The sequence below is a fragment of the Zalophus californianus genome, chromosome 1 (genome assembly GCF_009762305.2).
Source record: "Zalophus californianus isolate mZalCal1 chromosome 1, mZalCal1.pri.v2, whole genome shotgun sequence".
Taxonomy (NCBI): Eukaryota; Metazoa; Chordata; class Mammalia; order Carnivora; family Otariidae; genus Zalophus; species Zalophus californianus.
This window is the reverse complement of record NC_045595.1, coordinates 95,530,009-95,555,120: the sequence shown is the minus strand read 5'-3', so window position 1 is coordinate 95,555,120 and position 25,112 is coordinate 95,530,009. Positions and strand designations below refer to the sequence as shown.

General features: G+C 47.9%; 1 protein-coding gene across 3 annotated transcripts in view; it reads left to right on the top strand.

Annotated features, from left to right (window-relative positions):
• The window catches only part of NMNAT3 (nicotinamide nucleotide adenylyltransferase 3), a 121,183-nt gene extending 110,796 nt beyond the window's left edge, over window positions 1-10,387 (top strand). For 2 of the 3 annotated variants that reach the window (XM_027584236.2, XM_027584237.1), the window contains exons 4-5: window positions 3,270-3,352; window positions 9,239-10,387. In XM_027584236.2, the coding sequence (XP_027440037.1) occupies window positions 3,270-3,352; window positions 9,239-9,621 (466 nt within the window). In that variant the 3' untranslated portion in view covers window positions 9,622-10,387. The remainder of the gene's footprint in view (window positions 1-3,269; window positions 3,353-9,238) is intronic. The other variant, XM_027584238.2, reaches the window with a different exon arrangement.
• Window positions 10,388-25,112: the final 14,725 nt, after the last annotated feature.

The following is a 25,112-nucleotide window of genomic DNA, read 5'->3' as shown; positions in this document are numbered from 1 at the left end:
CCTGCATCCCTAACACTGGCCCATAATTTATCCTCAAAACAGATAAGCCATTCCTGGATAAAAAGGAACTGACCACTGAACTACATAATATTGTCACTGCTTCTGTTGCAAGATGAAGGTGTGAGCTAAGATTTTACTGAACACTTTCTTTTTTTCCTCTCTGAGGAGTTCAGTGAGAAGTTCAGTGCTTCTCATCCCTGGCTGCACCCTGAATCACCTAGGGAGCTTTCAAAAGTACCGAAGCCTGAGTCTCATCCCAGAGACTGGGATGTCGTTGGTCTGGAGTGGGGCATCAGAATTTTTAAGAGCCTCCTGGTGATTCTAATGCATGGCCAGGACTGAGGCCACAGCCTCAGTCACAAAGTATGTGAATCAGGTTTATGATTAGTACCAAGATCCATCCAAACCAGTGGGTCCTGGCTGTAGGAATCACATGGAAAGCTTTTTTAAAATGCTCATCTCCCTCCCCCGCCACCCCTGCCACCTGCCCTCAGAGATTATGATTTACGGGTGGGGTCTAGGCATGGGTATTTTTTTTAAAGGTTTCCAAATGATTTATTTTGTGCAGCCAAGGTTGAAAATCCACTGATACAAATAGACAACACAGTTTTGCTGGATAAGTGATTCCATTTTTTCAATATTTAGAAAAAATTAGAAAATTTGATCGCTAATGTTTTCCTAAAATTGCCAAAAGCATTTAAGATTGAAAATCTGATAATTGTAAAGTTAGGTGATTTTAGAAGCATGGGAGTAATCCACCCCACCCTTTGCTCCATTTAATATCTTCCTGATAGAGACCAACAGTGTCACTATGACAAATGTCACTATGAAGTAAATTCACAGTAGGGTTCATTGAGGATTCTTTTTCTCCTTATGAGGTTGCTTATTTTTACTCTTAATTTTTTTTTTTTAATCTAGGCCAGCTTTCATGCTTTTAGGACGTTTGATAACTTATTTTGCTCACCTTCTCCCCACGCTGTGGGGGGAGGTCATTAGTCACAACGCCATTTGATGTGGTCCATCATCATCACCATCACTATTGTCGTCTCACGTACCCCTTTGCAAGCATGATCTTAGGCTGTCCTCCTTTTACAGATGAAGAAACGGGTTCGGAGAGGCTAAGTTCATCAAAGTCACAAAACAAATATGTTTATGGTCCCTTTCAAACCAGTGATCTATGGGGGGGCGGGGGGGGGGGCACAGTGGGGCTTTGTACCTGCCACAGTGACCCTTTAACCAGGCATCCCTGGAGACTTGCGGGCCTGCAGAGGGCAAGAGAACTCATTCCCAGGGTCAGCCCTCAGGCCCAGGGCTAGGCACACTGGGGCGCCACTCAGGCAGACAACAAGAGGAAGCCATGGCCACTGCCCCACAGAGGCCGAGTGGAGGTCAGTGAGGAAAATAATTATTCACACATCAGAGTTCAGAGAGCCACCTAATATTCAAAGTAGGGTCAACTTGAAGTAGGAGCTTCAAGGTAAGTAAAATAAAATGACAGTCACCACCTTTACTGATCACCTGTTTGTGCCAGGCTTTTTTAGGTAGGTAACATCTAGTTACCTCAGCAATTCTGAGAAGTAGGTGGGTTTAGTCCCATTTTACAGATGGGGAAATGGAGGCTCTGAGAGGATCAGTAACATCCGCAGAGTCCTACAGTTAGAAAATAAGAGGTGAGACTCAACACCTACTTAAGTCTGATGCGAGATTCCAGACTAACTCAGGAGCGAATCCTCAGACTTGAAGCTTACCAAAACCAAAGCAGACAATAATGGAAACACAGAGTCCAGCTAGGTCCTAAGAAGACTCTACTGAGTCTCTGAGATCATCGGGAAGGACTTTGGACCAGACTTTAAATGTATTTATCCATCCACTCCTTCCATTGTTCCTGAATTCAGCTGACTTAAGGTAAGCAGTTCCTGAGGGCTAAGCATATAAGGATGAATTAAATGAGCTCACAGTTCACAGAAGAACAGCTAATGTTGATTGGGCCCTTTCTGTGGATGGGCCAGTGTGAGGCCTTTCCATGAATCCTCAGCGCTTAAGGGGTGGGTGCAGTCGTCATCCCCCATTCTACAGATGAGGAAATTGGAGGCAGATTGCTTAAGGAGCCCACCAGGATTCCACAGCTACTAGCTGGAAGCAGAATTCCAACCACGCAGTCTAATTCTAAAGCTTAACCTTTACACTCTGCCTTCGCCCAGTGATAATCAGCACTGGGCCACAGCATTTGGCAGGGTAGAAGCGCTTTGCTGGTCTGGTGATGCTCGGCAGGGAGGTCGGCATTAGCTTCCACGATGACCAATAAACAGATGAGGTCAGTGAAGCTCTGAGAGTGTCAGTGACTCTTCCAAGGTCATACAGCCAAGAAAACCTAAACTCATAACCCACCGAGTCTAGCTGCAAAGCACCTGCTTTTCCTACCAGGCACTGCCTCCTCCCAAACACAGCCCTCGTAGATGTACAATTCAGTAGGTGGAAGGTGGAAGATTGCACTGATACAAGACGGGACTACCTGTGTTGGATCAGGTATGTCTTGATTTGCACACTGATTGCTAAAGGAGCTAGGCGGAGATGGTGTAAGTCTAACCAGATCTGAAATGCTAACACCAAATGAGACTTACTCCGTCCTGCCCACTGTTCAGTGCACTTTGCATACATAGCTCCTTCAGTCCTCGTGACCACTCTGAGAGGCACGCATGATCACTCTTCCTCATGACGCAGGTGCTGAGTCATCTGCACAGAGACCTGTTGACCGCCCCCCCCCCCCGCCAGGGTCACCCAGCTGGCCTGTGGGGGAGCGAGGATTCAGCCCAGACTCTTGGTTCGCACTCCGTGGAGTCCTGAAATACTAGTGAGCTGTGGGCCACGCCCTGTGTAGTAACTTACTTACCTAAGGTAGGCATTATCCTGGCTTTACAAAAGAAAGGTTTTATTTTGAACTCAGGTCTGTCTGATTCTCATAGCCCATGTCCTTAATCTCTACTCAACTTTTTTTTAAGTGAGGTATTAAAAGACAATGTTAAAAAAGTAAAACCATGCTCATTTACCCCTCCCATCCGGGCTCACGGAAGGCAGTGGATGGCCAAGAGGACCCTATCACATCCGCTTTCCATCCCAGCCCCCAGCACATAGTATAGGCCCCCCACAAACATGTGTGGAACAAGCTACTTACCTAAAACGGACAAAAGCAGGTGGAGAGTTGAAAACTGAGACCCCCGGGTGGCTTTGGGGGGACGGACACACCCTGAGCCCGTGTGTTTGCAATGCAGGCATCATCACAGTGAACTGCTCAGATCTCTGCCCCAGACGGAAGGCCAGGACCACGGCAGGGCTCGCTCCGTGGCCCCCACAGGTGGGTGCGGACCCTCTTGTCCCTGGGAGGGGGAGAGGTCAAGGATTCACGGGACCCACTCCCAAGCACGGATAAGGATTCTGAGGCCTGCCTGGGGGTGGTGGCACTTCCCAGGTTGAAAGGTCAAATTCAACAATCCGCCACCATCCCTTGTAAATCGGGTTGCTAATTTAGGATTTTCTGCTCCAAAGGGGTTTACCTACTCTTGTGACTTGTGCTTGTGACGGGGATTACAGTCAGGGCTACACCGGGATAAACCGGTGGGTGATGCTGGGTGCTTTTAAAAGCCTGAGCCCTTTCTGAGTACAAATATGCCACTCTGACCCTCAAACAAAAACCTCTTTTTAGGGGAATTTCAGTCCATATGGACTGTCCTTTCAATTTGTAACCCTGGGTTTCTACCCTGTTGTCAACTCCTGGTATTGGTAGAATCTTACAAGTTGTTGCTTCGAAGTATCTTCCCTCTCTAATGGCAGCCCAGGTACTAGGGGTCAAGTGCATAGGCCCCTCATGCTAATAAACCAGAGCCCCTGGTGATGCAAAGGCAGGATGTGACATGGTCTGAGAATCACCGGTCCCGCCGGGCTGAAATCCAGCAGGCCCATCTGTGGGGTTTCCTACTGCCGGTCTCCCAACTGTGGGTGGTGGGATACCAGTTCCAGATCAGAAGGGCTCAGGAATGTCACAGGTAAACCAACCTAAAATGGTTTCTTTCCTGCAGGACTTTTCAGAGCCTTTACTATGATCATGTGCATTGTGACTCTCCAAGAAAGGGAACTAGCTTGTGGCCATTATCACTTTTTAATCATGGGACCCTTTTCAACACATATTGGTGCCCCCTAGAACACAGTATCCCACCCCCCCAGAACATAGACGCTCTTCTAAAAGAACTCGAAAATGCCACCAGGCCCTAAAGGTTTCATGCAGCAGTCCCCAAATGCTGGTCAAAGGATCACTCATGTCAGAATCACCTGTGAGCTGTATAATTCCCAGGCCACACCCCACACCTTCTAAGTGTTCGGAATGGGGCCTGGGAATCTGGATATTTAACAGGCACGCTGGGATTTGCTTTCTAGCCAGTTGGGGGAACTGCACTAGAGTAGGAATCTAAGAAAGGAAGAGTTACAGCATCTCCTGTATAATCAGCTTTACAATGTTCACTGTATTCCTCTGGTCTGTCTGCCTCTCTCCCCCCGTCTCCCAGTCATGAGCACAGGCAGCCTTCATTCTCAGCCTCTGCCTTCTTTCTGGAGCATCTCTGGCTCAGCAACTACTACAGAGTTAAAGAGACACTGATGATCACCTCCCCAGGCCGGGCTCTGGACTCAGGTGGAAAACAAAGATAGCCTGCCCCCCCCCCCCCCCGCCCCAAGGCTAGAGACAGGCTGTGAATGGTGGGGAGTCCAGGCATGGATTAGGAAGGCTTCCTGGAGGAGGAGACACTAGTACCAAGGCTCATAGGATCAGAGTACCTTATCTGGGATTAGGGGCAATTTCTGGGCAGAGGGGCAGCTGGGCAAGGCACAAAGGCAGGAAACAGCATAGGTGCTGGGCATTCCTTGCTGCTGGGGAATGCTGGAGCTTCCAGTGACAGGCAGGGAGCCTCTAGTGATGCGGGCGGGATGGCACACACAGGCTTCCAGCCTCTCATACTTCCCCTCTCTGCACCTGCTTCCAGAATCCCTGCCTCAGCTCTTTGCCTGGATGTCCCCTCCCCACCCCCCTTCCCTTCGACTCCCCTTTTGAAAACCTATCTGTCCTGTTAGGGCCCAAGTTGGACCCATGTTCCTGTGAAACTGGTCCCAGCTGCTTTCACGGAGATGGGCTCTTCCCCTCCCTTGGCCAAAGCTCACCCACATTCTTTTCAAATTTATTTTTCTCGGGGCTACTCTGCTTGGCCCTATAATGTTGGGAGTTTGTTCTTTATCCCCTTTCTTGCTACTCAGACCCTGAGTCCTGCTCATCTTGTTCTCCCCTAAAGTAGCTGTTAAAATAGAGAGTTTATGTTGAATGAAAAGTGGGCTTTTCAATTTACCAAAATATATTAGGGGCTTTAAAAATGCTCATGTCCTTTGCTTGAAATATTCCCCTTCTAGGAATCAGACTGTGGAAATAATTAGAAATTGGGACAAAGATTTATGTATAAAGATGCTTATCACAGCAGTTTTTAAGCAGAAAATAAAAGCAACCTCCATGTTTAAAGTATAAGGGAATGTTTAAGTAAATTATTCTGTATACATAGTATGAATAATTGAGACAAAAGGTTTTTGGAGAAAGGCTTATGAGGTAAGAAGAAGAAAATCAGGATATGAGCCTGTGTATATAATGTCAAGTATATAAAAAAATGTAAATATACTTGCACATCTTTTGCATGTCTAAATAGAAAACAAAAAACACATGAAAATATTGAGTTTTTGTAGAAAGCAGAATTGTGTTCTACCTTAAATATGTATTTTCCATACATTTTATAATTGACACAGATTTCACGTTTGTAATCGGAGAAAAAAATAACAACACTAGAGCAATTAAGAAGACAGCGGAGTTCTTCCTCAGCATAAATCTGGCTTCTGACCAGGTGGCTTGTATGTTACAGTGACGTATTTGTAAAGGACCTTTTTGTGTGCTGTGTATTTTGTTGCTCACTCGTCTCCCCGGGACTACAGATTACGGGCTGAGCTCAGCATGTTCTGGCAGCCAGAGCCCTGCTTTGCCCATCACTCCCGTGATTTGTGGTCCTCCTTGGACTGACCCAGTCATGCAGACAGCCCAGTTCTGGGCTGCTTGGGTGTGACACTTTGGGATGGATGATGCCTCGGTTGGCCCTCTAACAGCCCAACAGTGTGTGTCTTTTGTGCAGGTGGTCCCTGCCCTTGACTGATGAGGCTGAGCACGGCTCAGCAGCCTTCCGAGGATTCCCTTTCCACACAACCAGAGCAAGCACCCCCCCCCCCGCCCGCCCCACACACACACCGATTCCATCTTGCACTGATCTGTTCCACGGTGGCCTTGTCTGGTTAATCTGGGCGCCGCCCTTTAATACCTGGCTTCAGCTCTGGTGTCCTGTTCACCCAGAAGTCTCACACTCCTGAGTGTGTTTTCATGGCCACAAATTCACATTGCATTCAGTCTGTCACTCAGTTTCCAGAACTTCCACAGGAGGTCATCCCCATTATATAACAGAGGAAGCCAGCCTGGCTGCTAGAACTCTCCCAGGCTTCCAGCAGCTCTGAAACTGGAACCCAGGGCTGACTGACCTCAGGGCTGGGTGTTCTTGATATAAAGAGTTAGGGCAGCTGGACATCCAAAGGAAAAGGTCCCGGTGGCACTTCCCTCACTTTCCATGTAAATCTCTGCTTTTAAAGCCTGTGGCTATTCCAAGAAAGCACACTGCCCCCCAAAATGCCCACGGATATCTGATGTATGTCACTACATCGTGGTTAAGACGAATCAAATCGGCAGCCTTTATTCAACACCTCAGACTTACGTACTTGGACTTGGACAGTCAGTACCCAATGTGAAGAGTTTGTAGCAGTGATGTGAATGGATCTGAAAGAGATATGTAATGGTCTCTGAGGACTGCCCAGAGTGGGAGTCTAAGGCATGTGTTGCCAGAAGTCATTACCCCACAGACATGCCTTTGATTTGGGGGATGGGAAGGTGTGAGCACTTGTCCCCTGTAGGCAAGAGCTCACGGTGAATTATATTCCTGTCACTGTTAATAAATCAAACAGTGTCTAATATTGAAGCCATTGTGTGGAAACTGCCCGCACAAAAATCCACTGAGAGAGGAAGGGGGTATCTTCTGCTCTTTGGGAGGAGGGTGTGCTCCAGGCCTCAGGAGACCCTACAATTAAATGCCCATTGTTTAACCTCCCCCATAGGAAGAGCACATAAAAATCATCCATTAGTTTAAAAGGTCAAAAGCTGGTTTCTTGCTATCTTACAATGGTTGAATAAATAAGATACTGGAGTAGAACCTTACAGATGCAAAATAGTCCAACTCCACGTATGTTGTGAGCAATGGGACCAGCCCAAAGTAGTGAAAAGTATGTTATTGAATAATTTTTAAACACAGTTTTATTGACTTTAAAAATACTCCCTAAGTGTTGAATAGATGTGTCAATGAATGGGTTAGTGGATAAGTAGGTGGGTAGGTGGATGGGTAGATGGGTGGGTGGATGGATGGATGGTAGTTAACACCTATCACACTCTGTTCCGAGCACTGATCTAAGTACTTTATACTTATAAGCTCATTCAATTATAAAATAATCCTATGAGAGAAGGACTCTCAATATGCTCATTTTAAAGTTGAGGTCACACAGCTGTTGAATTGGCAGAGCCAGGATTTGAATCTAAGGTGTCGGGCTTTAAAGTCCTAGTTCTTAACCATGGACAGTTCATGAATACATGCATCAATGTCTGGATATCATTTCATTATACCAATGTTATGCTGCTAGAGTGTTTGAAAAGTCTGTAATTTTCTCTGCTGCTTCAAAAATCAGTAAACAAGTCCAGTGCCCACTGTTTCATGGATGGGGAAACTGAGGCCCAGAGAAGGATGGATCAGACCCACAGCAGCCCGTGCCCGACTGAGGCTGAATTTAGACCTCCCCATGACCCCTCCAGTTTCTCACTTTCCATTCCACAGCCGGTCTGGTGCTCCTTTATAAACTCCTCTCTCCGATCCATGTCCAGATTCCTTCCAAGTTTCCACAGAAGAGGAACGGGCTCCACTGACCATTTACATCAGCTCTTTCCCCAGCAGTTGGTATCCCTGAAACTCCTCCCAGCTGAGGTTTCAAGGTGACTGAGAGCTGCCAGCGCTGTAGGAACACAGCCTTTGCCATTTACTGGAGCTAGACTCGGCTTTCAGAAGGACCGGAGATCCTAGTGGCTGCTTCTAGCATGAACTTGCTTTTTCTCCTTTCCAGATTAGCCCATTCCAAAGGGACAGGACCTTGAAGAGTGCCAGGAAAATCCAGGAAGGGCTTCTGGGCTCTGATGAATATACAATCCCCCGCCAGCAGGAGGCGGCAGAGCCCAGCAGTTACAAATGCCCCACCCGGTGGCTGGCTGGCTGGCTGGCTGGCTTGAATCCTGCCTCCTCCTCCTAGACAGTGACCTTAGGCAGATATCCCTCTCCGCAGACCGCTCCAGAGACCCCACACAACAGTAACACCTACCTCATGAAATTGTTCTGAGGATCAAATGAGATTAAACCCATAAAGTGCTTAGCGATGGTGCTCACATTGAGCACCCAGTAAACGTTAGGCATCCTTTTATCATCACAGCCATCATTCTGTTAGAACAAATGCCAAAGGATTATCCACACTGATCAGTTTGTTCTAGAGCTTTGTTATGTTGAAAACAGATGAAAAGGTCACTAGCTGTTGATTATCCAAAGAACCTTTATGCTGAGATTTTACTTATAGAAGAACCAGGTGTTAGGGCTGAAATAGATTGTGAGAAAGGCGGTGACTTGCCTGAGGCCCACAGCTTGCTGGTACTAGGGCTTTTACAACCTTACCTTCTATCAGAAGACGGGTTCACAGCCGCCTTTGGACCACTCTGCCATGGGGTCCAGCCACCGCAGACAGACTTTGGTATAATACTGGAAACAAACAAACAAAGCTGTTGTGTGTTTCTTGGCACTTTGCCAATATTAAACAAAAGATTTCTTGATTAAATTATTACTTACCACTGTATGTCCCTGGAGTAGCTTCAGATTCACTTACATGCTTTTTCTTTTGCAGTCATGAACACACATTGAGTTCCCAGTACATTCCAAGAAAAGCATCTTGTGCAATTTTCAAACGTAATATGATGTTATCTTTACTGGCCATGGCCCTTCTGTAACCTTGTTGGGCTCCACCCTTGTTTTTCCAGCTGTGCCCGAGCTGAAGCTCCTCTGCGGGGCAGATGTCCTGAAGACCTTCCAGACCCCCAACCTCTGGAAAGACGCACACATCCAGGAGATAGTGGAGAAGTTTGGCGTGGTGTGTGTGAGCCGGACAGGTCACAACCCAAAGGAATACATCTCAGGCTCGCCCATCCTGCGCCGCTACCAGCACAACATTCACCTGGTCAGGGAGCCCGTGCAGAATGAGCTCAGCTCCACGTACATCAGGCGGGCCCTGAGCCAGGGGCACAGCGTCAAGTACCTGCTCCCAGACGCTGTCATCAGCTACATCAAGGACCACAACCTCTACACCAGGGACAGTTCCTGGAAAGGCAGCAGCACCCAGAGGAATGAAGGAAAGACAGACTAGGGAGAGTTAGCCACTCCTCCATAGAGCTTCTCCTGACGAAAGGGCAGTTAAGGTCTTTGGCTTTTTTTTTTTTTAAGGCAATGAGTTTATTTCAGAGGAGTCTTCTGGCCCAGGAAGAGATAGCTTCTTTTGGGAGAAGGAGCAAGTGCCTCTGTCAAAGCAGTTAAAAGGGCGTGGCAGGTCACTAGAACTAGAGGACAGCTCTCAGAACCTGTCGCTGCAGAGGCCTCCTTATTCGGTAACCGGTGACTGGGGCATATGCACTGAAGGCAGTTCTGTGCCAGGCAGGGCCCCTGAGGGTCAGATCAGAACTGCCCACACACATTTGCTAACTAGGACCAGGTGCAGCATGCTGGTCTTGATTAGAGAGACTTGACAGGACGCTAATTACCAAACAGTGGGCTTTGTCAACGCCTTGTTCCAACAGAATAATACTAATTGAGGAGTCAGAAATTTGGAAGCCGCTCTTTGCCGATTTACATTGAATCTTCCCTCAAGAACCACCGTCTGCCTGCCTAAGCTGTAGATACCATTTAAACTAAAATCTTTCTAAGGAGTGACCCTCAAACAATATTTTTGATACGGCAGATATCTTTAGCACGACTTCTTTTATAAATGCCAGGGCTCCTGATTTCCAGGTTTCTAAAAAGGAACTGAGGTAAAACAGATGCCTTGGCTGTTTTAGAGGATCTTTTTGAACGTTTTATGACTGCCTGCCTGTTTGAATATTGGCAAAGGGATAAATAATAAATTGACATCAAATTTACTAATGAAAAGTCTCTTTTTTCTTCCTTTGTTATACATATATATTTTTAAAGATTTTGTTTATTTGACAGAGACGCAGCGAGAGAGGGAACACAAGCAGGGAGAGTGGGAGAGGGAGAAGCAGGCTTCCCGCAGAGCAGGGAGCCCGATGTGGGGCTCGATCCCAGGACCCTGGAATCATGACCTGAGCTGAAGGCAGACGCTTAACAACTGAGCCACCCAGGCCTTATGTATAGTTGTTGCTCTTCTTTTTAGCTACCCCGTGAAACTGGCTACTGTACCAATACAACTGACAAGAATTTAAAAGTTTCTATTTCCAGCTACTAGCAGTGGAGGAAGCAGCTGCTTTTCAACACCCTGCAAAGAGTGCTCTAATCTGAAGCGCTAGGCCGAGGGCTCTGTTCAGGTGGGCCCTAAAGGATGACAAAGAGGAGCTTCACATGTGTTCATGATCTGTCATTCCACTCCTCCTCAAGAAGAGGTTTTAATTGGCCTAATTCTGTTCGAGTTTACTCTTTACACCTGCTCACTGAATGACCGAATGCATTCAGAATGTACTTCTCCATACTTTTACCCTGGTTCGTCCTTGCTGCAGGTGTAGTCATGCAGAAAAACAAAGGGCCAGCCAGAAGAATCTGCTCTCCCCAAACATATCCCAGCGTTCCTGTGGGTGTCCTGATAGCCAGGAGTAAAGCAGGCAATGAGGATTTCCTGGGGCTAGAGTACCGGGGGTTCCCAGGCCCCCAGCCCTGCAACCTCTAATGCTGCTAGCCATTCCCCACCCTGACTGTGCTCTGCACCCCAAGGGGTCTCTACGAACCTTGATAATGCAGGGGACTAGGAATCAAACAGCCTTGTCCACAGCAAGCTGTGTGATTTGGACCAGCTCCCTTCCCTACTGCAAGTCTCGGTTTCTGAAACTCTGAAATGCGGCAGTTTGACTAGAGAGTCTCTCAGTTCTCTTCTAGCTCTGATCTCCTGAGGCTCTGAATGCCTCCCTTCAGCCTGCCCACCCTTCTTTGGGTCCAATTCACTTCCGGCCACACTGGAAGTTCTCCAAGGGCAGAGGGTCTCTGTTTTGTTTGCTGATGTATCCGAAGTGCCAAGAAATTTGCTGTCCCAAAGACGGTCGCAGGACGCAGTGTTTGCGTCCTCTGGGAGCTGGACAGAAATGCAGACTCTCAGCTCCAACCCAGACCTACTGACTCAGAATCTGCAATTTAATAAAATTCCCAAGCCATTCAATGTACGGGCCGAGAACTGTGCCTGTTACAATAAATATTAGCTTTACTTTTAATAGACTGAATATATGATTGAAATATATGATTGCCTCACGTTTACTCTGGTGAATATCTTCCACCTTACCCTCTGAGCAACATTTTCCCACTGTTCTATATGGAGTATAGAAAGAACACAGCTGTAGTATCCAGAAAAAGGGGGTAGTGAGGGATCCTGTGGGTTTGAAGCAGGGTTTCTCAACTTGAGCCATATTGACATTCCGGGCCAGATCATCCTTTCCTGTGAGGGGTTTCCCTGTGCAATTAGGATGCTGAACAGCATCCCCAGCCTCTCCCCATTAGGTGCTAGGAGTACCCACCACCACCTCTAAATATAACAACAAAAATGCCCCCTAGACTTTGCCAAATGCCCCCTGGGGCACAAAATAGTCACCCTGGTTGAGACCCACTGGTTTAAGGATATGGCTGGGGGTGGGGGTATGTACATGAGGAGGGGTTCCTGCATTTCTCAACAGGGCAATTGAGCACAGAGCAGCTTCAGAATACTACCTTCTTACAAAGGACTGGTTTGAGAGGTGTTCCCAGCACTCAGGAAGTCGTGTTTATTCTGGGGGACGCAGTGCTACTGATGGTGGGAATTAGAAGCCACACCCTTGACTCAGAGGCACCCCCAACTCCAGTCTCCAGAGTGGGCTTCTCTCCCGTGTGTTTACAGGCTGAGACTTCAGCATGTCCTGTGCCCTCCGTACTGACATCCACAGCCTGGCAAGTAGAGACTCAAGGAGTGGAAGCTAGAAGTCTTGTGATTAAAATTTTTGTGATTCAAAATTCAGGGTTCATGTATTTGAATCATTTTTTGTGCACCTCTCATGTACCAAGCACTAGACAACACTAGGAATATAATGATGAACAAAATAGACTGTCTCTCCTCTCGTGAAGCTTACAGTCTTGTGGAAAGGCGGAGGGGAATCAAATATTCCCATGGCCAAACATCTGATTACAGACCGGGATGAGGGTTCTGAAGGCCAACACACAGCGTGCCCTGTAGCCAGAGGCCCAGGTTCACCATGAAGTTAATGAAACTGAAGCCCTAGACCTTCACTTGCCCGCGGACTTTTCAACACCCTGGGGTAGGGGAGGGTGCCTAATCATGTGGGTATCTAAGTTCACATTCATGATTTTTATTCCTTTTCTGAAAAGCCACCTTCAAAATTGTACAAAGCATAGACTCCATAAAACATCAGGGATTCTCCCTGATGACAGAATATAGAGAGCAGGGAAGAGAGGATGGATGTGAGACCTGAAAGATGAATTCACAAGACGTGGGGATGGATGGAGGCAGCTGGGCTTTGGGGCAGAATAAACAACATATGCAAAGGCCCTGAGGCAGAAGAGGGCAAAAGGAGCAGCATGATGAGCTGGATTCATCATCAACTCCTTAAGGAAGGGGTTCACTATTGCAGTGTGCCCCTCATAGCAGCCATCCTGGAACACCAGCATCTCCCAGTCCCCCCCTCCCCATAGGTTCAGGACACCACACCCAACTAGGCTTGCAGGAGATGCCCTCATCTTTCTGATGCATGGCTGTATCATGTGGCTCCCACCAGTGCTGAGCCTTTACATTGTCTGCTTCTAAAATAACACAACACAACCTACTTTATAATAAAGTAAGTGCATACACACACACACACACACACACACACACACATCTCTCTCAATTTCTGGACTCTTACTTTGTCTCATTGATTCATGTAGCCTTCTTTTTTTAGTATCAGAAGGGAAAACAGGTATCACCGCTGTGCTCCTGATTTATTGCATTGACACTGCCCCGCATACCTGATCTCACATTCCTTTCCATTCCCTCAGGCCTTCTTTGCATCTAGTGTGCCAAGGTGTTTTGTTTATTTTGCAAGAACAGAGAAACAGTGTTTTGGCCTCCTGGGTAGATAGAATTTCCAGCCTTAAATAAAGGTTCTCCCATGCTAGCAGATGCTGGCCAAATGAGAGAAGCTCTGCATCCCAGCCTGAGGAAAGAATTTTTCACTTGTGATACTGTCTGTCACTTGGGACAGAATGATGCGAAATCCCATTTTAAACCAATAGTGCACCAGACTTGCAAGGCACGTTTGGTAATTGGGTTAATACACCAACATGAATTTCTTCAGTCCTGCCCTCTGTCTGCCAACAGTGTTTCTGCCTTCACTTTTGGCAAGGGTCTCCATGCACAGACTGTGCCCGATTTCAGTCATGAAGTTATTTTCTTGAACCAGAGCTCAGCATTATAGACACACGAGTGTGATTAACAAACAATCTATAATAATGCATGTAGGCGCACACCTCAGAAGATTTTAGAATTGTTAAAATAGCCCCAGAAAGTCTTGTTCATGGCACCAGAGCCTGTGAAATCCGGAAGGAACCCTAGTATTCATTGGATCCTGCCTTTCTCAAATTATCAGAACGCTGAAATCCCACAATTTAATGGAGTTTCAGTATTAAAAACAAAAAGAATATGGTGTCCTGAGGACAGGTTGGAGAGCCCAGCTTTCCTTCTGGTGAAATCCAGTCAGTCCTACTTTCCATGCATTCCTCACATGCAGCCTCTTCTCTCCAACCCCTCCTGATATCCCCCAGCCCACACCACCATCATCTCTTAGCCAGACTCCTGTCATGGGTCTCCCCAACCCACACTTACAAAGCAGAGCAGCTTTGTGATTGTGCGCAAATCTGATCATAATACCTCCCTGCCCAAATTCCTCCCACGACACCATTAAGAAAATGGAAGACAAGTCACAGACTTGAAGAACACATTTACAAAATGTGTATCTAATAAATGACTTATGTCCAGACTATGTAAAGATCTCTAACAATTCAAAAATAAAAAGACTAAGAATCCGATTAAAAGATGATCCAAAGATTGAACTAGACCTGTGTAGGAGAAGGTTAACACAGCAGGCCTGATATGGCTATTGAGAAAGGCCTGCTCCTGAGGCTGGCCCTTGGCCGGAATCTGAGAAACTGGCTTTTGGAATAGTGCCTATGATTCTAACTGATAAGGCTGTTTTGTCTACCTGGGGCACGGAGTCCTGCTGCCCCAGCCTGCCTAGGCTGGTACACCTGCTGTCCTAGGAACTCGGAAGTTCAGAAATCATAGCTGGTCTTGCAGGCACAGGGCCTACGTCACTAGCCCACAATAAGACCCTTGGATTCAGAGTCTCAAACAGACTGCCCTGGGCAGAAACACTGCACGCTGTTGCTGCCTTTCACTGGGGGAAGAAGAAGTGTGTTCTGTGTGGCCCCCACCGCAGGAGGAGAACTTTGGAAGCCTTCACCTGGACTCCCTCAGACTCTCCCGATGTGTCTTTTCCCCTGGCTAGTCCTGCCATGCGTCCTTGCACTGGAATGAGCCGCGGCCGTGAGGATAGCTGCCCCTGAGCCCTGTGAGTCCTTCAAGAGAGTCACCAAACGTGGGATCCCAGAAACAATACCCTTTGCCAAAGAAGATACATGAATAATAACTGAGCACTGAAAAGATGCTTGGAACCAATAGTCTCGAGAGACCCACAATGAGATACCACTTTGCACCTCCATGAATGCTTAAAATCAGCCAACAAAATCCCATTCTTAAGAATCGGTCCAAAAAGAGATGCGAACATATCTGTCCACTCACTTGGGTGTGAGTTATTTATAGCAGTGATACTCATTATAGCCAAAAACTGGGAGAATTCAGATGTTCTTCAACTGGTAAATGGAGAAACAAAAGTATCAAGGCAATGGGAAATTATTCAGCAACTCAAAGAAGGAACCAGTGATAGATACCTACAACAAAACAGATGCCTCTCGGAAGCATGCTCAGCGAAAGACGCCAGACAATAAGACAACACGTTATATGATCCCATCCATTTATGTGAAATTTCTAGAAAAGGCAAAACTGTAGATAGAGGCACAGAGCAGACCAGTGGTTGCCTGAAGGTGGGAGTGAAGACTGACTGCAGGTGGGCACAGGGAACTTGGTGGGGGGAGGGGGTGGGGATAGGAATGTGCTAAAACTAGATTGCAGGGGTGATTGCACAACTCTGTAAATTTACTAGCGCTCATAAAACCACGTACATTACATGGGTAAGTTTTGAAGTATTTAAATTATACCTCAATAAAGGTGTTTTTCAAACATCTGAGCTTCCTTTGCTTGCCCTTGGAGTGAAGACCTGACTCCTCCTGGAGTGGCTGCCCAACCCGCCCCCCCCCCCCCCAAGCTCCCATGCCCCACAACACACTCCTGCAGCTTGCACCCTGCTCCAGCCCGGCTTTGCTCAGTGTCCCACACCCACGCCTCTCCTTCTATCAGCACTTTCCCTATGCGCCCCGCCCCATGCATGCTGTCTCTCTGCACCCCTTGTCTGAGCTGATTCCCATTTCTTCTTCAGTTCTCCGCCTCTCCTTGCCTTATCCAGGAAATGAGACTTGTCTACTCTCCCTGTACCCCCAACTCCCTGCCCTCCTCTTGTGAGAGAATTTCATCACTCTGGAAATGACGGATTCAGTGGTGACTCCAAGGTCCCAGAAAGCAAGAATTCGTCTTGATCATTGCTCTTAGTCCCTAGACAGCTCCTGGCTCAGTAAATATTTCAGAAAATAATACCTAATAAGCATCTTATTTGCTCTGAGGAGCCCATGATAAACATACCTATTTAACTTGATATCAATCAGTGTTTTTGAAGCATGTTTACACACACAGTCCTTCTTATACATATATACTTAATAACAGGTAGAACACGGTACTCAGAGTTGCAGTTTAGGAAGTTCTTATCTAAAGTTTTTCCCCAGTTTTTTGTATTACAGACAATACTGCAACAAATACCCTTATTCATGAGCCCTTACAAACCAGAGCTTTTGTGGGATAGATTCCCAGGCGTGGTATTGCTGGGTCAAATGCTATGTGTACTTTTTATTCTAATCGATGTTACCAGATTGTAGAGACTAGATTTTCTTTTTTTTAAGTAAATTGATTTTTTTTTTTTTTAGGGAGACTCACAGAGCTGCTGAAATTCTCATTTCCCTATTCCTTTGCAAGGAGTCACCTTCATTATCTTTTATACAAACCAAAACGATATCCATCTCTTTATTTCTATAGATAATGCGTGCTAATGAATTTCAGGAACTCACTTACCATAGAGAGACACAGCAATTTGCAGGCCAACATTGTTCCTGGTATGTTCAATGGGTGAATAAAATCAGGTTGTCTGGATGGATGGTGGATTTATGGGGGGGTGGGCAAATGGCTTCTACATCCTACTCTCACACCAGGACAACCATGCTAGCCGCCATGCAGCTCTTGCAATGTCCTGGCAGGCAGAACGGCTCAGTCTCCTGCCCCCCTACGCCCGCCCCACATGCTCCGTTCCTCCGGGCTGGCTGGGGGCTGGCTGCCTAGAGGGCTGACACAAAGGCTCCTTCCTGGGCCTATTACCATGACTGCACCTCTTTCCTTTGTGGTAGCTCTCCTGTCCTGACACTTGTCAGTGGCTCCCCATTTCCTACAGGGTAGAGTCCAAATGGCTTGTTAGAGCAGACAAGGTTCTCCATGGCCTGGCCTTACTTGTTTCTTCACATTTTCTTGCACTGCATCAGACCAACCCGTCCCTCCAGCCCCCACGGCTCCCCTCAGCCCTGAGTCACCATACTCGATTACCCCACTTTCCCTGAAGATGCCAGGCTTTCCTCCAGCTCCCTGCTTTTGCATGCGTCCCTCCCTCTTGGGAGTGTCCTCTACACCCTCGGTCAGGCAAATCCATACTCATCCTTCTAAACTTTGGCCCTGTGCCCAACCACCAGCTTGTCCCGGAAGCACTCCATACAAGCCTCTACTCGTTACATTCCTGTCTCCCCTAGACCCTATCTTCCTCAGGCCGGCGTCTCTCTCCGTCTCTCTCTTCAGCATCTAGCCCAATTCCAGGCACCTGTCAGGTGCTCAGGAAGTGTTTGCTAAAAGGACCTATCAACGCACAGCTTTGACACTTGCCCCAGTTCTTCAGCTGAGGATCCACTGCGCTCATGTTCCCGGGTGTGCAGCCCGTGACCAGGTGCTGTGAGGAACATGGAAGGAATCTGAGGCACAGTCGCTGGCCACAGAGCATCGACAGGGCCTCTGGGGGAGCCAAAGCAGGCGTGCCAAGGGTGTGCACGGGAGAAAGAGCTCTGTCCCCCTGAGGCAGTGTGGATGAAACAACACGACTGGGAGAGCCCAGGGCTCTCAGAATCCAGGAGAAGGGAAGAGGGAGAGTATTTGGGCCAGGGGACCTCAGGGAATAAGGCTGGGCTGGGAGAGTTCCGGAGACGGACGAAGCTACCAGTGCTGGAGCAGAAAGACAACATGGGGCGACTGGACTGCAGGGGGAAAGGGTACAGACGGGGCTGGGAAAAGACACTGAGGCCAGATGGTCAAGGGCCTCAAATGCCAAGAGAAGGAAACTAGAATTTACTGTGGATGTGTGCTCCCGAGTCCTCAAAACTATGCTACGAGGTGATGGCTCAGAGACATCAAGTGACTTGCCCAAGATCATACAGCTAGGAAATTGTGAGCCTGGGATTCAAGAGCAGTCTGACTCTAAAACCCAGGTGTGTTCTTGCCCTGGATTCTGTCAGTCCAGGGGCAGTGGGCAGGACAGACCACGAAGGAAGCTTACAGATGAGAAGGGTCTTCACAAAGATTATTATAATGCAATTTGGAATGGGTTTTTGGTCCCTAAATTGATGAGCTCCTGGCCTATTTCTTCCTTTTCTGGAAGCACAAACCTCCCACCAGCTGCCTAAAAAGCGTATTCACCCTCCAGTGCTTCTAAGGAGACAGGCGCTAGACGGAGGTCTTGAGGCCAGCCCTGAAACTGATTGGGGATCTTGGCCCACCCCACCCCTGCCTCCCTTCCCTTGGAGGCCACCTCCCCCTCAGCATGGGTCAGCACAGCCCTGCTCTGTATCCGCTCTCAGGGCGGTCCTCAGAGGGCCAGGTCACGTGCTTCCTGGAAATCAATGTGTGTTTGACCAGCTGCCTCCCTTCCATCCCTCATTGTATAATTCTGCCCCAGGAATGCAAAAACATTGGTCTAGCAAGATTTGTTCTTTTTAAATCTGGCCGGAGCCTCACTAAGGTGCATTAATCTTTAACTGTTTATAGATTTTTCTGCTTAGAATATATGCCCCGTGCTTTCATTTCACATGGGGATTCAAGTTCTGCTTCAATATTGATGATGACTTAGGAGACATATTTTTCTCTCTGGGATTTTCTTCAGCGGACTTATCTATCAGATCCAGCATGCCAAGGCCCCCATAGATCTTTGCCTCATTCGGGAGACCGTAGCTGGTTAAGACCTTGGGCTTTGGGTCAGACAGAGCCAGACACGCATTCAGTCCCCAGCCCTGCCACTTCAGCCATGTGACCTCAAGAAAATCACAGAACCTCTCTAAAGCTCATTTTCTTCTGAAAACCAAGACCCGGTGGAGTCATATCTTACGCAGGGTGCTATAATCAGCACAAAGCGCATAGATGGTTGTTCACAGTTACTTCTGAGAGCCCTCAGCTCTGCAAGGACTCCAGCTGCTAACCCACCCCTCCTACCCCTCACCCTTTTCTTTCTCCCCTCTTCTTCCAGGGACAGCTGCCTACTCCTTCTCTGTCCACTAAATAAACCTGTCGGGGCTGCCTCCAATCTTCCCTTCACCCAACACCTTCGATTAGCTCCATAAGAAGGCCCAGGGTAAAGTACACAAAACCACCATCTTCCTTAAAAGGCAGGGCAGTGGGAAAAGTTGTAAAAACATATAGTTCATATTTCTTTTTCAAATTTATTACTGGCCAAAAGTATTTTAAGAGTTATCATCCAAAGTGAAAGCACGAAATAAATCTCCTGTTTAAGTTTCAACTTCCTGAGTACCTCAGGACTGCTCAGGAAAAGTGATAAACAAACAAACAAACAAACAAACCTGGGCCTCCTGGAAACAAAGCAAATGCACGTGGGTCAAGAATCAGTCAATACTTAGTCTTCTATCTAAAACTCAGCAACGGCTGCTTCTAGCTGCCCACCTTCTCAGATAACCTGCCCCCCACCTCCCACTTTAAATCCCTTTATAAGCCTGTCCCAAGGGAGGTATGCTGACTGGCCAGCAGTAGGCAGATAAATTATATTGACCCCTTTCTCACCTTTTAGTGACTCTGGTATCACCTAATTGCTAATGCCATATCACTTAAAAATTCCTTGAGTAGGGATGCCTGGGTGGCTCAGTTGGTTAAGTGTCTGCCTTCAGCCTGGGTCATGATCCCGAAGTCTCTGGATCAAGTCCCACATCCGGCTCCCTGCTCAGTGGAGAGCCTGCTTCTCCCTCTCCCTCTGCCCCTCCCCCCACTTGTGCTCTCTCTTGCTCTCGCTCACTCTCTCTCTCTCAAATAAATGGATAAATTCTAAAAAAAAAAAAAAAAAAAATTCCTTTAGTAACAGCTTCTGGCCAAAAAACTCCACATCACCGTCATGACATGACAAGGCATGGAATCATGACATCTCCAGTCTTTCCGTCTACCATATTGCTCCTCGGATGAAATGACCATTTAAAGACCGAAATCAGACTAACACTCAGAGACGGACCTCTTCTCATTCCCTACCAGCTATGCCACTATACAAGATGCTATCTCCCAGCTGAACCAGTGCCCTGGGGGCCATCCTGTCAGGTGTCTGTAACTTATCCTCCCGGTCCTGCCATCTGGGTTGTTGGGCCTCTACTCCAGAAGGTCTCCACCCCTAGAGAGGACCGTTGGGTCGAGAACTCCAGCACAATCACCGCCCTGACACGGCCTTGGAAGGACGTGTGTGGGGGCTTCTGCCAGTGTATGGGTGATGCCCCCCCGCCGCTCCCACATCTATGCCTGCCCCATAGCAATCACCGCACCCCGCAGGACCCAGGCTTCATTTTCCAAGAGGCATTCTCCTTGCAAATAGATGTCTAAGGGGCCGGAGCATTGGAAAATTGGGACCCAGATATCTTTGTAGAAAGGGGGTAAGTCTGCAGAGGTGCACTGGGGTAGATAAAGTAGAAAGGGCTCTGTTCACAAAACTGCCACAACCCACAACCCCACTGTGTGTCCTGGCTCTGCCTGCTGGACCACATCCTCACTGAGGCAAGACCCTTGCCAGTCTTCACCTTCTCTACCACCCTTACCAAGGTGCTCTCACCCTCTGGCAGCAAGCCAGGGGAGCTGCCACCCCACCCCATGGCTGGAATAGCAGGAAGCCCATATGAAAGTGACCCCCACCTCGCAAAAAGTGGGCCCTGGCATGACTCAGCGGGAAGCCTCCCAAGATGGTGGACACCTGTGACTGCCCACTGGGCACCTCCCATCTTTCCAGACCCTGGGAGACCCTGCTCTCCTTGGGGCCCTGAGCCTCGTGCACCGTTTCTGGTAGCATGTTACACTGAGCAGTCACTCACATGAGGTAACAGGCAGGAATAAGGACCATGGGTGGGGTTTACGAACACAATTTAATCAAACAAACCCAGAGGTCCTATCTGTGCTCAGCAGTCCCACCCCATTCTAATGGTCACTCACAGGGACAGAGGGGACCCATGGGAGCTTTTACAGTCCTGGCCAAATAAGGAAATGACTGCTCACTCCATGGTGAGTCGAAACCCTCCCCAAATGCAAAGGCAAACTACCGTGAGGTACCCTTTTACAACCAGCAAAAAGCCAAGCTTTTGACAACACAGCCCATTAGTGAGGAAACAGACACTTTGACGCATCGATGCTGGTGAAAGGGTTCGAGCCTAGGGAGGAAATCTGGCAACATCTACCAAGAATACTTTTTAAGTATTTGTCCGTTGACACAGCAATCCCACCTGCAGGAATCTATCCTAAAGATACACTCACAAAAATAGAAAAAGACTTAACCTGTTCATTGCAGCACTATTTGTTGCAGCAAAAGACTGGAAACAACCACAGAGCAGGGGATGGGTTCCAGAAGCTACGGCGCAGTCATACAATGCAGCGCTATGCCACCAGAGAGGGGAAGGAGGAGGCTCCCCCTGTATTACTGTGAGTGGTTTTAAGTTAAAAAAAAAAAAAAAAAAAAAAGGATAGGGGCACCTGGGTGGCTCAGTCAGTTAAGCATCTGACTTGTTTCTGCTCAGGTCATGATCTCAGGGTCCTGAGATCAAGCCCCACGTCAGGCTCTGCGCTCAGTGTGGAGTCTACCTGTTCTCCCTCCGCTAGTCCCCCACTCTCTTTCTGTCTCTCAAGTAAATAAATAAATAAAATCTTTAAAAAAGAAAAGGATACAGTAAGCCACTATTTATCTAAGAAAGAGAAAGTATGACTACATAATATATTTATATTTATATTTAAAAAAATTTTTTAAGTAGGCTCCATGCCCAGCGTGGAGCCCAGTGTGGGGCTTGAACTTACCACCCTGAGATCAAGACCTGAGCTGAGATCAAGAGACACTCAACCGACTGAGCCACCCAGGTGCCCCGATGTTTATATTTTTAAATGAAAAGATAGGCCATTAAAAAAAGATATATATCAACCAATGGCGATGTATGAAACTTGTTTGGATCCTTATTCAAACTAAAAAAACTATATGAAATAAGTGAACACTTTCTGGATATTTGATGATATTAAGGAATTGTGTTATTGGTTTTTAGTTGTGATAGTGGTGTTGTGTTATTGTTTTTAACGAGCCTTTTAGAGATACTTCTCAAAATGTTTCCAAATGAAATGATATGGACATATGTGGGCTTTGCTTCAAAATAATTTTGGAAATAGGGGGGTGGGTGGGAATATAGATGAAACAGGATCGGCCATGGGTTAATAATTGTTGAAGCTGGTGGTGAATCCATGGGAGTTCCATATACAATTCTCTCTGTGTTTATGTATGTTTAAAATTGTCCACAATAGGGCGCCTGGGTGGCTCAGTTGGTTAAGCGACTGCCTTCAGCTCAGGTCATGATCCTGGAGTCCCGGGATCGAGTCCCGCATCGGGCTCCCTGCTCAGCAGGGAGTCTGCTTCTCCCTCTGACCCTCTTCCCTCTCGTGCTCTCTCTCTCTCATTCTCTCTCTCTCTCAAATAAATAAATAAAATCTTAAAAAAAAATTAAAAAAAAAATAAAATTGTCCACAATAAAATAGCTAGGAAAGCAAAGAACAGTGAGAGAGAAGGAAGGGAAGACTCCCCATGCAGTGTGTGTCACAATCTGTAGCAACAATTGTCATGTGTCAAGGAAAGGTTGCACTCTGCAGAGCCATTTTCTGGACAGAACTAAATCCCCAGGTTAACCCACGGTGTGTCATTTGCACATCTGCATATTCATGAACACATCAAAGAAGAGCATCCTCAGTAGACCCTGGTGCCCCTTAGCCCCCGTGGCCTCTTGACAAACCCTCTCACTCCTGAACACAGCCGACACAGGAAGGCAGCTTTGCTGGGCCCCTCTCATCCCTTCAGACATTAACCTCACAGATGGCACCCTGACAACTCAGGGATTGGAGTAGGGTCGTTCTCCATAAAATAACTCCAGAAGCATATCTGAACACAGGAAAAGGGAAGATTTTTTTACAAGTCACCAAAATAAAATGAGCTCTTTAGAAGAGAAGCAGGGGTGTGATGTCAGATGAGGAAGGTTTTCTTTATAAGCATGAGGGAGGAGTATGTCGCCGCCTGTCCCCTGCTAGGAGACTCAAGTCTCTGGGTGTGGGAGACCTGCAAAGAGGGTGGGGATGGAGCTGGAAGGCACACTCTGCCCCAGCATCTGGCAAGGAGCGTCTTTTGGGGAAGGGACAGAGCCTCAGAGTCTGTTCCTGGGCTCTCTGCTCCAACCCCTTTGCCCCAAGGAAGCTCTGCTGCTCCCAACAACTGGGAACACCCAGCAAGCTGCTTGACCTCTCGGTAATTCGGGGACAGGACTGCCCACCACAGAAGGCGATTACAAGGATTGTGGGCAATCGGTGAATCATTTCATGGAGATGGCTCCCTGAGCTCTAATTTATCCCCATAGAGCAGACTGATCCACTAAAGAATGAAAAGCACATTTGCTCCCTAGCTCCTCTGAGCTCTCCTCTCCCCCAGGAGCTCACCCTGGGGGCCCTTGGCTGTCTCCTGTCTTCCCCTCCTCTGCCCCAGGATTGCTCACTGTGCTTATGAGTGCCATTGTATACACACAGCCTCAGGGTGGTTCCCCACTGGCCTGCTTCCTCTTCTCCGTGCTCTTGGTGGCTCTTTGGGATTGCTCCAGGATCTCCACTGCTGTTCTTTAAGGCTAGGGAATGAAGCAAGCCCAATTAGGATGATGTAGAGTGCTTACATCTCTCTCCCTTTCAGTCATTAACAAGCCTGCTCCTTCCTCAGCACTCCTTTGTTCCCTTCTCTCTCCTCCCCTCCCCTCCTCCATACCCCTCAGATCCTGCCTGTTGTCAAGATCCAGCTGGAGCCTCACCTCCTCCAGGGAGCCCTCACAGATTGCCAACTCCACACAGATCCTCCTCTCTTCTTTATACACCCTTCTCAGTTACTCTCTTTGCTTTTACACATCACAAGTGATAGCACCCCAGACAAAAAGAAACTCCAAAAGATATTGAATAATGGATTAAATCAAGCAGGACAGAGAGGGCTGAGGAAGGATAACCGTGATGATACCTAATGATTCGTGACACTCACAGGGCACTTTTCACCTCAACTCACTGGACTGACCTTAAGGCCCCAGAAGGGGACACAGGCCAGAACCCTCTGTCCCTTGCCTTTTCCCTCACTCGTAAGGCTTCTCTGGCCCAAACAGCAGTATGTTTGGAGTATACTCTGTGCCATACCCCTCTTTACCCATTGTCTCCTTTGCTTCTCACCTCCTTAAGGGGTAGGTAGTCAGAGTGTCCCCATTTTACAGGTGTGGAAACTGAGGCACAGAAAGGAAAAGCCACTTCCCCAAGATCACTCGGCTAGACAGTGACACATTCAGCTTCAAACCAAGCACTCTGCCTCTAAAGCCTCACAACTGGCCCCCAGCTGCATGGAACAGCACAACCAGCAGGGGCCACACTTGGGAGAGCCCTTCGGGGAGGAGACCCAGAAGGGCAGGAGTCTACTGACTCACCAGGGATCAAATGCAGCACAACCAGGCTGAATTAACTGCCATGTGCCCAGCCGGCCAGCTCTGAATTGTGAAGTCAGAGGAGCAGGCCATGTCCAAAGTGGCCAGAGGAGGGAGGAGTGGCCCGATGTTGGTCCTTTGGGATGGACAGGGGAGGACCAGACACAGGTAAGGAGGGCCATGCCTCTCTGCCTAGAACATGAAGGGACCACTGCGGGCATGGCAGACAGCCAGAACGGACTGGGCCCCTGCTGCGTGCCAGGCACTCTGATGGGCCTTTGGCATAAGCCATCTCAGGAGACTCAGCACAAAGAGAGAAAGTTAGGGAGGGTCAGAAATCCAGCTGCTGAGCTGGATGACTCAGGGGAGCAG